Source organism: Podarcis tiliguerta (genome assembly GCF_965153285.1).
Source record: "Podarcis tiliguerta genome assembly, chromosome: 16".
NCBI lineage: Eukaryota > Metazoa > Chordata > Lepidosauria > Squamata > Lacertidae > Podarcis > Podarcis tiliguerta.
The window spans coordinates 1,902,042-1,917,211 of NC_139549.1; the positions used below are offsets into that span (position 1 = coordinate 1,902,042).

General features: G+C 45.8%; 2 protein-coding genes across 3 annotated transcripts in view; one reads left to right on the forward strand and one right to left on the reverse strand.

The window, feature by feature from the left end:
• The window catches only part of LOC310666072 (uncharacterized protein), a 1,539,811-nt gene that overhangs the window by 1,432,414 nt on the left and 92,227 nt on the right, over positions 1–15,170 (forward strand). The window lies entirely within an intron of this gene.
• Positions 1–15,170, reverse strand: part of LOC310666035 (hemicentin-1-like) — a 49,039-nt gene that overhangs the window by 5,729 nt on the left and 28,140 nt on the right. The window contains exon 6 of the mRNA XM_083416531.1: positions 65–409. Within this exon, the coding sequence (XP_083272657.1) occupies positions 65–409 (345 nt within the window). The remainder of the gene's footprint in view (positions 1–64; positions 410–15,170) is intronic.

Consider the following 15,170-nt stretch of genomic DNA (forward strand, 5'->3'; position numbering starts at 1 on the left):
TACCTTTGTAGGGAAATGGTGCTGATTCTGTTCCTTGAGCAAAACAGTGAAAGCAATAACTTACCATAAACAGTGAGGCTGAAACTCTGTTCTTTAAACTGTGATTTCATAAACCAGACACGAGCAATGTAGATGCCACTGTCATCCAACTCCATGTCTTTGATCCTCAGTGTTGTCTCATCCACCATGTCTAGTCGTTGTTCAAACCGGTTGGTGGGACTTTGGTGCTCCAGTTTCCCATGACTGAATTCTGCCAGCCAAAAGCCCAGGCCCCCCCTTTGGGGATAAAAGTCCCATTCGATTTTCTCCACTGTTATTCCTTGAGATACATTGGCAGGAAACAAGACTGATCCTCCCAGGATTCCCTTCACTTGATGTGTTGGATTCTCTACTGCATGGCTTAAAGTGTCTAGCGAGGGAAGGGTTGTGAGGGAGGAGATACAAAGAAAGGTGAAAATTAGTATCAATATCATTTTGAGCTCCTTATCCATCTTCCATCATAAGGTCCCAGAGCAGGTTGCAACAATTTAAAATGCAGCATTAAAACGTAATAGGAAGGGGCCTAAAAATGATACTGCAGGTGTCAGTGGTATGGTGAAAGAGTGAATCTTCAACATATAATGGAAACTCTTCAATGAAGGTGCCGGGTGCATCTCTGTGGGGAGGGACACCTACAGTTTAGCAGCCTGCCACAAAGGAGGTCCTCTCTGGGCTGACTCTCCCCCCAAATGTTTGAGGGAGGTGAAACTAGTCTCTCAGGTATTTGGGACCTAAATAAAAGAAAGTTTACAATATCCAATATTAATTTTAACTGTTGCTGAATTGTACATTGAGGCACTGGAAATACCCAACTCACTAGTTAAGCAGTTACTGCATTCTCCTAGCTGTCCAAACAATGTGGTTCTTTGTTACAAGTCCAAAGTTACATTCCAAAAATCTTTGTTCTCCTATGATAGGCACCTATCTGGGATGAAGAAAAACCCAGAGAGAAGATTGGTCCTGGTGATTAAAATAAAATAATGTGAGGTCTGAACTTCATCTGTAAATAAAGCAATCCATTAAATGCTGAAATCTTTTCAAAGCTGTCCCTTTGTCACATTTTGGGGAACATCTGGCTCTGTGTAATTGTCACAAGGAAAAAATCTGAAAAGAAGTAGAATTTCCCTACACAGGGAAATAAGGTTCATTTATTTCAGTTCACAAGATTTATATACTGCTTGGTTGTAAGAAAGTCTCAAAACAGAATCAGAGCTGTGCAAAACGCCTTTTGAAAACTCATCACAGAAAGCTCTAACCCAGTGAAAAATTACCCCAAGCAGCAATCTAAAAACCATCTACATGCGTGTTTTAGGAAACTGTGCCCTAGTGGGGGTCCCAAGCTTAGGCCGGCCCCATTCACCCTCTGGGACTTCCAGAAACGTAAGGTTCCCCACATGGGGGTGGGGACCTTCAGGGTGCAATATCGTGGGCAGACGCAGCAACTGGACTTGCTTGTGGTCAAGGGTGCCTATGTTAGCTTACTGGGATTGGCATGTTTTGGACCACTGAGGCTAGCCATCACTGGGGTGAACCGCACTAGCTTACAAATGGACGTGGACGCCATATGCAAGGAATTTCTGGGGGTTTTCAATGGGACAGTATACGGGCCCCCCCCCATTGCCCTACAGCTGGACCACGCAGTACCACCTATCAGGCTCAAGGCATGCCGGGTCCCGTTCTCCCTGAAACCCCGTATAGACGAGAAATTGGACTGGCTCGTGGAGCAAGGAGTGCTGGAGCCTGTGCCTAATGCCCCCTGGGAAACCCCAATCGTCACACCCGTCAAGCCTAATGGTTCAGTCCGCATCTGCACAGACTACAAATGTACCATAAACAAGGCCCTCACGACCCATGCATACCCAGTGCCAGTGGTCAGCCATGTCCTCAGCACCCTGGCTGGGTCAAAAAAAATTGGCAAGCTGGACTTAGCTCAAGTATATCAACAGCTGCCGATGGATGAGGCCACAGCAGAGGCACAGACGATTGTGACGCACAGAGAAGCGTTCAGGGTAAAGGGGCTGCAATTCGGTGTCAGCATGGCACCAGGCATATTCCAGAATCTAATGGACTCTCTCCTTAAAGGGATTCCTGGCATCACCCCCTTCTTCAATGATGTGTTGATTGCCGGGCCCACACCAGAGGAGTTTGAGGACTGTTCTGCACCGTTTCTAGACGGCGGGTCTCAAGGTGAAGCGGGAAAAGTGTCTACTAGGAGTGCCTCAGGTGGACTTTCTGGGATTTATGGTGGATGCAGAAGGGGTCCACCCGACTGGGGACAAGGTACGGGCCATTTGTGATGCCCCAGCACCCAAGGGCAAGACTGAACTTCAGGCCTTATTGGGACTATTGAACTTTTACCATGCCTTCCTCCCCCATAAGGCAGCAGTATCAGAGCCCCTATACAGACTCCTGGACAAGCGGGCCCCTTGGGTGTGGGGCCAGCACCAGGAGGCCGCATTCCAGGCAGTCAAGGACTTGCTCGTCTCAAACTCAGTCTTGGCACACTTCGAATAGAGGCGGCCAGTGGTGCTAGCATGTGACGCCTCGCCGTACGAATTGGCGCTGTCCTGGGACACCAACTCCCAGATGGAAGAGAGGTGCCGGTGGCATACTTTCCCCAGACACTCGCTGCAGCCGAGTGGACCTACTCGCAAATCAACAAGGAGGGTCTGGCAATCATGAAGGGAGTAAAAAAGAATCCATGATTTCTTGTACCATGGTGACTGACGGTTGCTTGGTTTGTTTGCCCCCCAAAAGCAGACCCCCCCCCCCAAGTGCTGTCTCCTCGCGTCCTCAGGTGGTCAATTTTCCTTGCCAGCTACCAGTATGCACTGATTCACTGCCCTGGGAAGGCAATGGGGCACGCGGATGCCCTCAGCAGGCTACCACTACCAGAAACAGGCCCTGACCCAGCACCCGCGCAAGAGGTTATGAGCCTGGAGCTGCTTCCTGACTGCCCCATTCAGGCACAAGACGTTGCACACCATCCCAAGAACGATAAGGTCATGTCCTAGGTCCTCGACTGGGTGTGGAGGGGATGGCCCAGCAGCAGCCCCAGGCCAGAATTCATGGGCTACACAACCCGCAAACATGAACTGTCGGCCCACAAGGGGTGCCTGTTATGGGGAAGCAGGGTCGTCATTCCCCATCCCCTCCGCAAACAGGTCCTCACAGTCCTACAAGAGACACACCCAGGGGTAGTGAGAATGAAGGCCCTCTCCAGGAGTTATATGTGTGGTATGAGTTATCTGTGGCATGAAATCCATTCTCGACTCTGAGCACATTTCAGTTAATGACTGACAAAATCCGGCAGCAAAGCATTTCTGCCCTAGAGACAAGGTTGACTTGCAGTCATCTTATCCTGTGCTTTTATTTCATTCCACTCCACACCTTCATCATACACGCAGATTGTCCCCCCAGTTTCAGCCCAGTAACAAATATCTCTCACACAAGTAAACTCTCAAAAGTCTTCTGTTCATAGCTGTCAGCTTTTCCCTTTTCTTGCGAGGAATCCTATTTGGAATAAGGGAATTTCCCTTAAAAAAAGGAAAAAGTTGACAGCTATGCTTCTGTTGCAGCTTCCTTTGAAGCCAGCAAGGATGTTCTGGGAGGGGTCCAGATGGGGAGAGGAGGCCCTGAGTGCTAGTAACCAATATTGCCAAAAATTTATTTCTTCAAAACAATGCATACAGGTGGGTTACTTGTGGTTTCTCAGTGAGAGAGAGAGAGAAGTTCTTACCTAAGGAAGAGTACAGCAATAGTCTGAAGAAGAGGTCTTCTGTGAGAAAAATCCTCCATCGTATCTCTCCAGAGGTGCAGAGAGCCATGAGCGGCAGTGAGGCACCAGACTGGCTGTTTCTGGGACTCACCAATGGGGAGACTTGCTGCCGTTGAGCTCAGGTCCTGCCTGTGAGCATTGAGACATCTGTTTCACCACGCTGAGAAGGACAGCTTCATTTTTCTTCACAGGATGGGTGCCCTAAAATAAGCCTGTTCATCCATTTTATAAGCATTGCCTGAGTCCAGAGTCTTATCAGCAAGAGTCGTGAATTGCGAACACAACGGTGGGTCCGTTCCTTCCTTCCTCTCGCTTCCCAGCAAATCAGATCCTCCTCTTCAAACCAGGAAGGCTGTCTGTGCTCACTCTCCCTCCCCTTCGGTGTTTTCCCTCCTTTGTTTCTGACTCCTTTCACTGCTCTTTGCACCTCCTCTTATAAACCAGGAAGGATCAGCGGAGGAGGAGAAAGAGTGTGTGAGCTCAGGGTGAGAGCTTCTTTGTTGTTAAACACCTGCCTGTTAAAGGTTTCTGTTTAGAATAGGTGTTTGATTCTCACCCACATCTGGAGACCACCAATCTTTCAGAGTCTTGCAAAACCCTTGCAAAGGAGAGAAACAGTTGCAAATATGCAGCAGCAACTACAACAGCAGCAGCAGTGGAGACCGTTCCCTGAGGATGAGTGGGGCACTGCCTTTGCCAGCTTTAGCCCATCCTTAGCCTAAAGTTACCAGTTTGTTTGTTTTTGTAAGAATCTAGGGACACTTTTTTTTCTTGAAAAGAGAAAAAAAAGTGATTTAAAAAAGTTTGGTTTTTTTAAAAAAAGTAATACCTTCTCTTCTGTGGTCTCCTCTGTCGTGCGGCGTTCCTCTGGACCCTGGCCTGCTCTCCTGGAGCACTAGCCGCCATGGAGTAGGCTCAGGTCAGACCTGGGCTCAGCCACATGTCCTTGCCCTCCCAGGGCTCTCCTACCTCTCCTCCCTAGTGGGGGCGGCAGTAGCGGTGCAACAAGGTCAGGGCTCCCCTCTTTTTTTTCTCCTTCCTCTTCCTCTCTCTTCCTTCTTCTACTCTCCTCCTACTCTCTGCATTGGCTCTGGGTTTTTCCTGGCCCCAGAGCACCGCTGGGTAGTTGGCTAGGTGGCTGGGCACTCTTTCTGGCTCAATTTGGGTTGTAGGGTGTGCGTGCATCTCAGTGGTTCTCCCAGTTGATGCACCGGGGATCCCTGATTCCCCCTCGGCAGTGGTGGCGGCAGTCTCAGCAGCCCAGAGCCAGCCTGGTAGCGCAGTTGGCTCTGGCTGGCTTCAGGAGCTGCTCGCTGCTGTGGCGCCCGCCATTTTGCCTCTCCAGAAGTCCCCATATGCTGTGTCTTGTGCCATTGAATCAATCACGCAACATTCATTCCCTACTAATAAATCTACAACAATTAAAATATAAATCCAGGGACATTAAATGAAATCCGGGGACATTCTGGGGACAGATTTTGTCTGGAGACAGATTTGTAAATCTGGGGACTGTTCCCGGGAAAAGGGGACGTCTGGTAACCATACCTTCGCCAGTCCCCACCTGTCTTCTTTTTCACTTTCAACGAGCCCTGGCACTGCCTCCCCCTTAGTACCGTACCTTTCAGTCAGGCAGATTGTCCTACAAACTGAACTCAGTAACAAAGATTTCTGTCATTGCCCCACCCTCTCCAGGAATTGGGTGCTGGTAACCAAGATCAGCTGCCTCAGTTACTGTCCTCTTGATTGATATTAATTGAGTTTATTTATATGCATCTGTTCCTCAACGAGCTGTGCCTAAAGTGGCCTACAGCAAACATGCAAATCATTAAAAAAAAACACACAGAGCACTGGAAATACAAATGTACAAAATACAGAATATGACAGTAAATTTTAAAAAATGACAAAAATAAACAATTTAGCAAACACTGAATAAAATAAATATTACTGCCCCCAACCCCCAGCCCACAAAAAAATGGAGGCTTAAGTACATGGATACAAAGCAACACAAGAGTTAACTGACAATAAAGTTTCAGGCACTGGTCTTGCTACATTCCAAGAAGGCCGGCTTTAATACAGTTCAGAGGGGGGGAAAGATGGCATACAGCTGGCTCCCATATCCTTCTCCAGAGGATATGGCTGCTTTCCCTGGTCAAAGGTCAGAGGGGGCAGGGTTTCTATCGGCGCGCGCAGTTTGAACCATCTTATAGATTTAGGGGAGCTAGTCTCAAGCCCAACGACACATTCTCAAGATGGAGGGGGAGGGAACAGCTGCAGTCGCCTGCGGTTCCTGCGCAATGTTTGCCACCTTGCCAAAGGTTGCAGGCAGCTTTACGTGCAGCAATTGCATGTTGATTGCCCTCCTAAAAGACAAAGTCCAGCAACTGGAGGAACGTGTAGCTATGCTCCAAAGAATTAGAGAGCTGGAGCTCTTCTTGGAAGCAACAGAGCACACCGTCTCCACCAAGGAGGAGACAGGGGACTCCCCTGAGAAGGAGGCTAGTTCACCAACACAGGAGCCCGATATGTGGAGAAACGTGACTCAAAGAAGTAGGAGGCCCAGGGTTCGCTCTGATTGTCTAGAAATACACAATCGCTTTGAGGTCCTCTCCCCTAGCATGGAAGACGAAGAGCAGACTCCATTTGAGGATCTCTCCCTCATTACAGTCGATCACGTATATGAAGATGAGCAGCAAAGTCAGTCCTCAGGGAATGTGCAGGCGACCTTGGAACGGACCGCTCACGGAAGAACCCTGACCAAACCTAAGAGAAGGCGTGTAGTGGTGATAGGGGATTCCTTACTGAGGGGAACAGAAGCAGTGATCTGTGGGCCTGACAAGATGTCTCGGGAAGTGTGCTGTCTCCCCGGGGCTAAGATCCAAGATGTAACTGAACGACTGCAAGGAATCATAAAACCCACTGACAAATACCCCTTCCTCTTGGTTCATGTGGGAACCAATGACACTGCAAGCAATAGCCTCCAGAAGATCAAAAGAGACTACGAGGCTCTGGGCAGGAAATTGAAGCAATTAAATGCACAAATCGTCATCTCATCTGTCCTCCCAGTTGAACGACGTGGCCCAGGGAGAGAGAGGAAAATAGTGGAAGTAAACAGCTGGCTTCGCAAATGGTGTAAACAGGAACGGTTTGGATTCTTAGATCACGGACTGCAGTTTCTTGAGGATGGACTTCTGGCAAGCGATGGGCTGCACCTCACAACGGTTGGGAGGAATGTTTTTGCCAAAAAACTAAGAAACCTCATCAGGAGGGCTTTAAACTGACTAATGTGGGGGAGGGAGACAGTGCTCCTGAAGGTAGGAGTCTATTAATTGATGAAGATGATCATCCAAATGTCATAGACCAAATGGAGCAAACAGCAAGCAGACCTAGTGGTGGGAGGAAAAAATCCTTAAATAAGAGACACGGGGGAATGACTAATGGACTTCAATGTCTGTACACTAATGCACAAAGCATGGGAAATAAACAAGATGAGCTTGAGCTCGTGGTACAGCAAACTAAATATGACATAATAGGCATCACTGAAACCTGGTGGGATAAGTCCCACGATTGGAATGTAAAAATGGAGGGATACAATCTATTTCAGAGAAACAGACCAGACAAGAAAGGAGGAGGAGTGGCGTTATATGTCAGGGATGTGTATACCTGTGAAGAGATCCAAGATTTAGAACCTCAAAGCCAAAGTGAGAGCATTTGGGTCAAAATTAAGGGAGAGAAGAATAATAGTGACCTCATTGTGGGAGTTTACTATAGATCCCCAAGCCAAACGGAGGACATAGATGATGCCTTCCTGGAACAGATGGCCAAGCATGCAAAAGGAAGGGAGATAGTAGTAATGGGGGACTTCAATTACCCAGATATTTGTTGGATGTCAAACTCAGCCAAGAGCATAAGGTCAAACAGATTCCTCACTGGCCTTGCAGACAACTTCATTGTCCAGAAAGTGGGAGAAGCAACAAGAGGAACAGCCATTTTAGATCTGGTTCTAACCAATGTCGATGACCTGGTTAATGGGGTAGAAGTGGAAGGATCATTAGGCGCAAGTGATCATGCTCTTCTGAAGTTTACTATACAACGGAAAGGAGCAGCCAAGCATACTAGGACTCAATTTCTTGACTTTAAGAAAGCCAACTTCATAAAACTTAGGGAAGTGCTGGGTGAGATCCCATGGACAGTAATACTAAAAGGAAAGGGAGTTCATGATGGCTGGGAGTTTGTTAAGAGGGAGATAGTAAAAGCACAACTTCAGGCAATACCAATGAGACGGAAACATGGAAGGTGCCTAAAGAAGCCAGGGTGGCTATCTAAAGAACTTTTAACTGAGTTAAGATTAAAAAAGGATGTGTACAAAAAATGGAAAAGGGGGGAAACCACCAAAGAGGAATTCAAACAAATAGCCAGCACGTGTAGACACAAAGTCAGAAAAGCTAAAGCACAGAATGAACTCAGGCTTGCTAGAGAGGTTAAAAGCAACAAAAAAGGCTTCTATGGGTATGTTCGTAGCAAAAGGAAGAACAAAGAAACAGTGGGGTCACTCAGAGGAGAAGATGGTGAAATGCAAACAGGGGACACAGAAAGGGCTGAACTCCTCAATGCCTTCTTTGCCTCAGTCTTCTCCGATAAAGAAAACAATGCCCAACCTGAAGAATTTGGAGCAAATGATTCAGCAGAGAAAACACAGCCCAGAATAACTAAGGAGATAGTACAAGAATACTTGGCTAGTTTAGATGTATTCAAGTCTCCAGGGCCAGATGAACTGCATCCAAGAGTATTAAAAGAACTGGCAGATGTGATCTCAGAACCACTGGCAATCATCTTTGAGAATTCCTGGAGAACAGGCGAAGTCCCAGCAGACTGGAGGAGGGCAAATGTTGTCCCTATTTTCAAAAAGGGGGAAAGAGAGGACCCAAATAATTACCGCCCAGTCAGTCTGACATCAATACCAGGGAAGATTCTGGAGCAGATCATTAAGCGAACAGTCTGTGAGCACCTAGAAAGGAATGCTGTGATCACCTATAGTCAGCATGGATTTCTGAAAAATAAGTCATGTCAGACGAACCTGATCTCATTTTTTGACAGAATTACAAGCCTGGTAGATGAAGGGAACGCAGTGGATGTAGTCTACCTTGATTTCAGCAAGGCATTTGACAAGGTGCCCCATGATATTCTTGTAAAGAAACTGGTAAAATGCGGTCTTGACTCTGCTACCACTCAATGGATTTGTAACTGGCTGACTGACCGGACCCAAAGGGTGCTCATCAATGGTTCCTCTTCATCCTGGAGAAGAGTGACTAGTGGGGTGTCGCAGGGTTCTGTCTTGGGCCCAGTCTTATTCAACATCTTTATCAACGACTTGGATGATGGACTCAAGGGCATCCTGATCAAATTTGCAGATGACACCAAACTGGGAGGGGTGGCTAACACCCCAGAGGACAGGATCACACTTCAAAACGACCTTGACAGATTAGAGAACTGGGCCAAAACAAACAAGATGAATTTTAACAGGGAGAAATGTAAAGTATTGCACTTGGGCAAAAAAAATGAGAGGCACAAATACAAGATGGGTGACACCTGGCTTGAGAGCAGTACATGTGAAAAGGATCTAGGAGTCTTGGTTGACCACAAACTTGACATGAGCCAACAGTGTGACGCGGCAGCTAAAAAAGCCAATGCAATTCTGGGCTGCATCAATAGGAGTATAGCATCTAGATCAAGGGAAGTTATAGTGCCACTGTATTCTGCTCTGGTCAGACCTCACCTGGAGTACTGTGTCCAGTTCTGGGCACCACAGTTCAAGAAGGACACTGACAAACTGGAACGTGTCCAGAGGAGGGCAACCAAAATGGTCAAAGGCCTGGAAACGATGCCTTATGAGGAACGGCTAAGGGAGCTGGGCATGTTTAGCCTGGAGAAGAGGAGGTTAAGGGGTGATATGATAGCCATGTTCAAATATATAAAAGGATGTCACATAGAGGAGGGAGAAAGGTTGTTTTCTGCTGCTCCAGAGAAGCGGACACGGAGCAATGGATCCAAACTACAAGAAAGAAGATTCCACCTAAACATTAGGAAGAACTTCCTGACAGTAAGAGCTGTTCGACAGTGGAATTTGCTGCCAAGGAGTGTGGTGGAATCTCCTTCTTTGGAAGTCTTTAAGCAGAGGCTTGACAACCATATGTCAGGAGTGCTCTGATGGTGTTTCCTGCTTGGCAGGGGGTTGGACTCGATGGCCCTTGTGGTCTCTTCCAACTCTATGATTCTATGATTCTATGAGTCTGGCAGCTGCAGGAGGCAAATGTTGGACAACCATGGTCAGTCTCTTCCCCAGCCTCTGGAAACACCAGTTGTTTGCACGAGTCTTATTGCTCTTCAGTGTAGGGGTCAGATGGAATTACCATGAAGAATTATACAATATACATCAAGCCATTGTGTCCACGATGAAGACATTGTGTTGACTGGGTTTGATATATTGACAATAATTTCTGATTAAATCCTAAAAAAATTATACATTCGTGCCCTTTCCATGCCCTTTTGCCTCTGCTGCCCATTTCTCTTCTCACGTACACAGCCCAGTTGCTTCGCCAGGCAGGCATCCTGGGCCATAAAGATAGTGGGCAAGTTTATTTGAAGTAGTTTGTTATATATTAATCTTAGGATGTTAATCTTAGGGCCAGGAAACAGATCTCCCATGAAGGTGATACTGATTGCTATCCTCCTTATCATGTGTACTGATTGTTTATGACCTCTGGGGTTGCCAGATACTCTTCTTTGTAGTTCTCAACTTATTTACCCCAGAAATATTTGTGCTTAATTAGTTTTAGTGGTGTAACTTTCTCCCCACGTGGGTTTGTGGAAATGCTCAGAAGAAATCTGATTGGTTCTTATGAAGACTCTGTAAAAAGTTCTTTTGTGAATAAAATGACCTGGGCCGGAGGGTGGAGGGAGAGATTATTATACGCACTCTTCCCATAGTCTTGCTGGTTCAAGCCTCTGTGTGTATTCTTATTAATCAGAGTTCAATCCTTCCTTTACTTTGCGAATGCAACATTCAGGACAAACAGTGTAGGACCAACCTACAGCAACATTCTGAAGAGGAAACGACTGCACAAAAGAGTCACGTTTGCTTCTCTACAGAAGTGTATCCCTGGGTGTGGACTGTGGGGGAGGAGCAGAATTGCTGTTTGCAAAGATTGGCTAATAACAAAAGTCTTCTGACAGATCTGGGCACAGACAAAGCAATGAAAAAGGCTGGCAGCTTTTGCAGACTGAGGAGACTATTACAGATTTAACAACAGCAAAAAACATTCTTATTGCCCAGGTTTTTCTTTGCTTTAAATAAGTTCAAAGAAGCAAAACTCATAGGTCACTGAACCCCAAAGAAATGTTCATATGCCCTCAAACCCCAAAATTAACTCCAGAGGGGAGATCAGGAACATCAGAACCTAAGAAGATCCTGTCTAGCCTGGCATCCTGTTCTTCTCACAGTAGCCAGCCGGAAACTGGCAAGCAGGACCTGAGCAAAAGGTCTCCTGTGCTTTCCAGCAGCTGGTATTCAGAAGCATTGCTGCCTCCAATGGAGAAGACAGAGGAGAGCCATCCTGCCTAGAGTCCATCAATAGCCTTCTCCTCCAAACATGTATCTCATCCTCTTTTCAAGCCATCCAGGATGGTGGTCATTACTGCCTCTTGTGGGAAGATGCCTCTCCTGTGGGTGGTGGGATCGTGGTAGTTAAGAATATAGATCGGCACGTAGATAGCTGAGTGTGTGATGAACCAAGGGGTGAACAAAGGTTGTGGATGTTGCTCATTGCCTAGAGAGCCTGGCAGACAGTGCTGGGGAGGAGTCAGTGGCACCAGTGACATGGGGAAATGGGTGTAGTGAAGGGTTAACCTTCTGTGCCTCGGCTCTGAGGGGGAGGGCTTACCAGGGACGTAAGCGTGAGCAGTTTGGAATGCTGTCTGTGTTCAGTGTGGAAACCGAAAGTTCTGTCTGTTAACTGCGCAGCTCCGGAGAAGGGAGCAGAAACATGCAGTTGCATTCAGATGGAGTGCTGATCTGTAAATAAATTGCTTTGGGACAATAAAGAGACTTTAGAAACAGAAGCAGAAGTCATGAAGATTCTTCTCTTTTATCACACGTTGCTGTGCTATTCTGCTGATGATTTTACGACCTGCAGAGGGAGCGTGCCGGATGCCATAAATCTATCGAAAGAGATTTATTGGAAAGAGGTCAACCCATAGTCTAGAGGGCCTGGAAGCCAAATTTAGGAAGCTACACAAGCAATACATTTATTTATGCATTGTCAATTCAAGTAGCCTCTCCACAGAGATTCTTATGCTGTGCGTGGAATAAAAGTATGTCTCATTTTATAAAGGAAAAAGAATGGAAGCAAAGTCTCGTCAAAAGTGTTTATTTTGAAGTGCCTTTAATTACCCTTCTATGGTGAGTAAGGCGTTCAGATATTTACCCAGATTTCAGTGGGGATATCTATAGGTTGTTTCCAGTAAAAATACATGTAAAATTCCATGTAAAAATTCCATGTAAAAATACAAAGTCTCTGCATTTAATGTTATTGTTTAAATTTGAGTCTAATGTTAACAAGGCAAGAGCTGATGTGGGTGGAAGGGATTGTTGCATAATTTTGGAAATAGGAGTATTACAACATGGAGCTCCACCACACATGGAAATTTGAGCCTTTCCAGCATAAGGGAGAGATGCTAGAGTTTATCTTGGTTGTAAGTGATGGAGTCCAGAGCCAGTGAAAGATAAATTTAAGAGAAACTTCCTGCAGATGAGTAGAGATGGTTCATAGGGATGGGTTGTGCCAAATTGATTGCCATTCATTATCAGGTCACTAGCTTGTTTGAAATCCACTCGTTCTTTTTGTTACTGTTGTTTCTTCAAAAATAACAGATTGCAACTTTAATAATAACGTCATAAATGCCTCCCAAATGTATCAGATGCTTTCATTGTTATTATCTACCAATCACCCCTTCGTTCCTTTGCACACCGATCATCTCAGCTCATCATCACCATGTTCTGTGTAGCTCCTCTCTGAGTTCACAGAGAGAACACCTGTGGAGTGCAAAAGGAGACACATTACTGAGTCCGTGGCACTGAGCAGTCTCTGCCTCTCAGGATAAGCAAAAGAAAGGAAAAGGTATATTTGGTGCGATTAGGCTCTGGTAGGCTTCCATTGCATCGCTGCTCCTCCAGACCATAGCAGAGTAAACACAGGAGGTGCTGTGTGTGTGCAATAATGCAGAAAACAGAGTCTGTACTCAGCTTCTTTCTAATCTAGAAGAGTTTATTTACAGCACTAATAAATCAGCAAATTGTCCCCCTTCTCCCTTCTGGGTCACAACTGAAACCAGATACAAAACAAAGAACAGTGGAACTCCACCCCTCAGTATGCAGGATGCTGGGCTCTGAGCTGTTTAACCCTGTAAGCTCTGATTCCCCTCACAGTATATTTGGCAGGAAGCCCCCATCTCAGGAGAGATGGGAAGAAGATCAATAGAGATGGTCTCCTAAAACCAGAAGGAGGAGCTGGCTCTTGGGGCAACCGTAATCCCGAAGGAGGTGGAGGAGGAAGTGGGGAATACCCTGCCTTGGCCAGAAAAGGAATCTAGTTTTGGCAACTGACTGGAGCAGTGAAGGCTGAACTAAGAGAGCCCAGACTGCTGTGACCCTGTAATTGCTTAATAAATCTGAAAGTAATGAAGCTGCCAGTGTGCTGTGTCTTGTGTGGGAGAGACGTAATAAACCTGACAGAATATAAAAGAACGTCCTATAACTACAGCAACTTATCCAGTGGTACATTCTTACTAAGTTTCATATGCAGCACACAGTACAGAAACAATACATTTATTTATGTATCGTCAAGTCAAGTAGCCTCTCCACAGAGATTCTTATGTTGGGGGTGGAATAAAAGTATATTCTGTCTTATTTTATGAAGGAAAAACTGAAAGCCAAGTCTCACCAAATGTGTCTATTTTTTAAGCGCCTTTAATTACCCTTCTATGGCGAGTAAGGCGTTCAGATAGAGCCACATTCCAAGTGTTATTTACCCAGATTTCAGTGAGGATTTCTATAGGTTGTTTCCAGTATTGGCCGATTGCTAATTGGGCTGCTGATAATTGTAAAAATAGAAAGACTCTGCATTTAAGGTTGGTTTAAATTTGAGTCTAATGATAACAAGGCAAGAGCTGATGTGGGTGTAAGGGATTGCTGCTTAATTTTGGAAATAATGTGAAGCACCTTTTCCCAAAAAGATTATTACAAGATGGACCTACACTGTACATGGAAATATGAGCCTTTCCAGCATAAGGGAGAGATGCTAGAGGTTTTTTTTTGGCTGGATGGGAATGGAGTCCAGTGCCAGTGAAAGATAATTTTAAGAGAAGCTTCTTGCAGATGAGAAGGGATGGTTCATAGGGATGGGTTGTGCCAAACTGATGGCCATTTATTATCGGGTCACTGGCCTGTTTGAAATCTGTTTGCTGTTACTGTTGTTTCTTTAAAAATAACAAATCACAACTTTAATAAGTAATAAATACCTCCCAGATATGCTTTCATTGTTATTATCTACCAATCACCCCTTCATTACTTTGCACAACGACCCTCTCACCTTATCATCACCATCTTCTATGTGGCTACTCTCTGTAAGAGAACTCTCCCCCTTCTCTTACATCAAACAGGTGAATGCAACATGAGACACATTATTGAGTCCATGGCACTGACCAGTCTCTGCCTCTCAGGATAAGCAAAAGAAAGGTAGAGGTATACAGTATTTGACAGGAAGCCCCCTTCTCAGGTGAGATGGGAAGAAGATCAATAGAGATGGTCCTACCCCTTCTATGTCTTTTTAATCTCATCTTCCAGCACATCACCATCACCAATATTACCAGAAGAACTATGACAGAAGAGATAAGCCATGGGCTCCAACTCAAGGGTCCAAACTGTCCACCTGCAATGAACAATAAGAGTTTCTCAAAACTTACTCTAATAACAATCGTCAAAGTGACTCTCATAGAGTCATAGAATTGTAGAGTTGGAAGGGGCAACTAGAGCCATCTAGTCCAACCCGCTGCATTGCAGGAATCGTTGGCCCAAGATGTGGCTTGAACCCATGACCCCAAGATTCACATTCTCATGCTCACACCTGGCTGAGAGCAGTAGAATAAATAACAAGAGATAAGGGAGTGTTGCTAATCTGTCCCCTTTGTATTGCAATGATTTGGGCTGTGAATGCCCTGTCAGATACACTTGCATGCCCTGAACCCATTTCTTAAGGCAGGAAAAGGAGGAGATGGGGGCAGCAGCAGCAATTCACAGGAT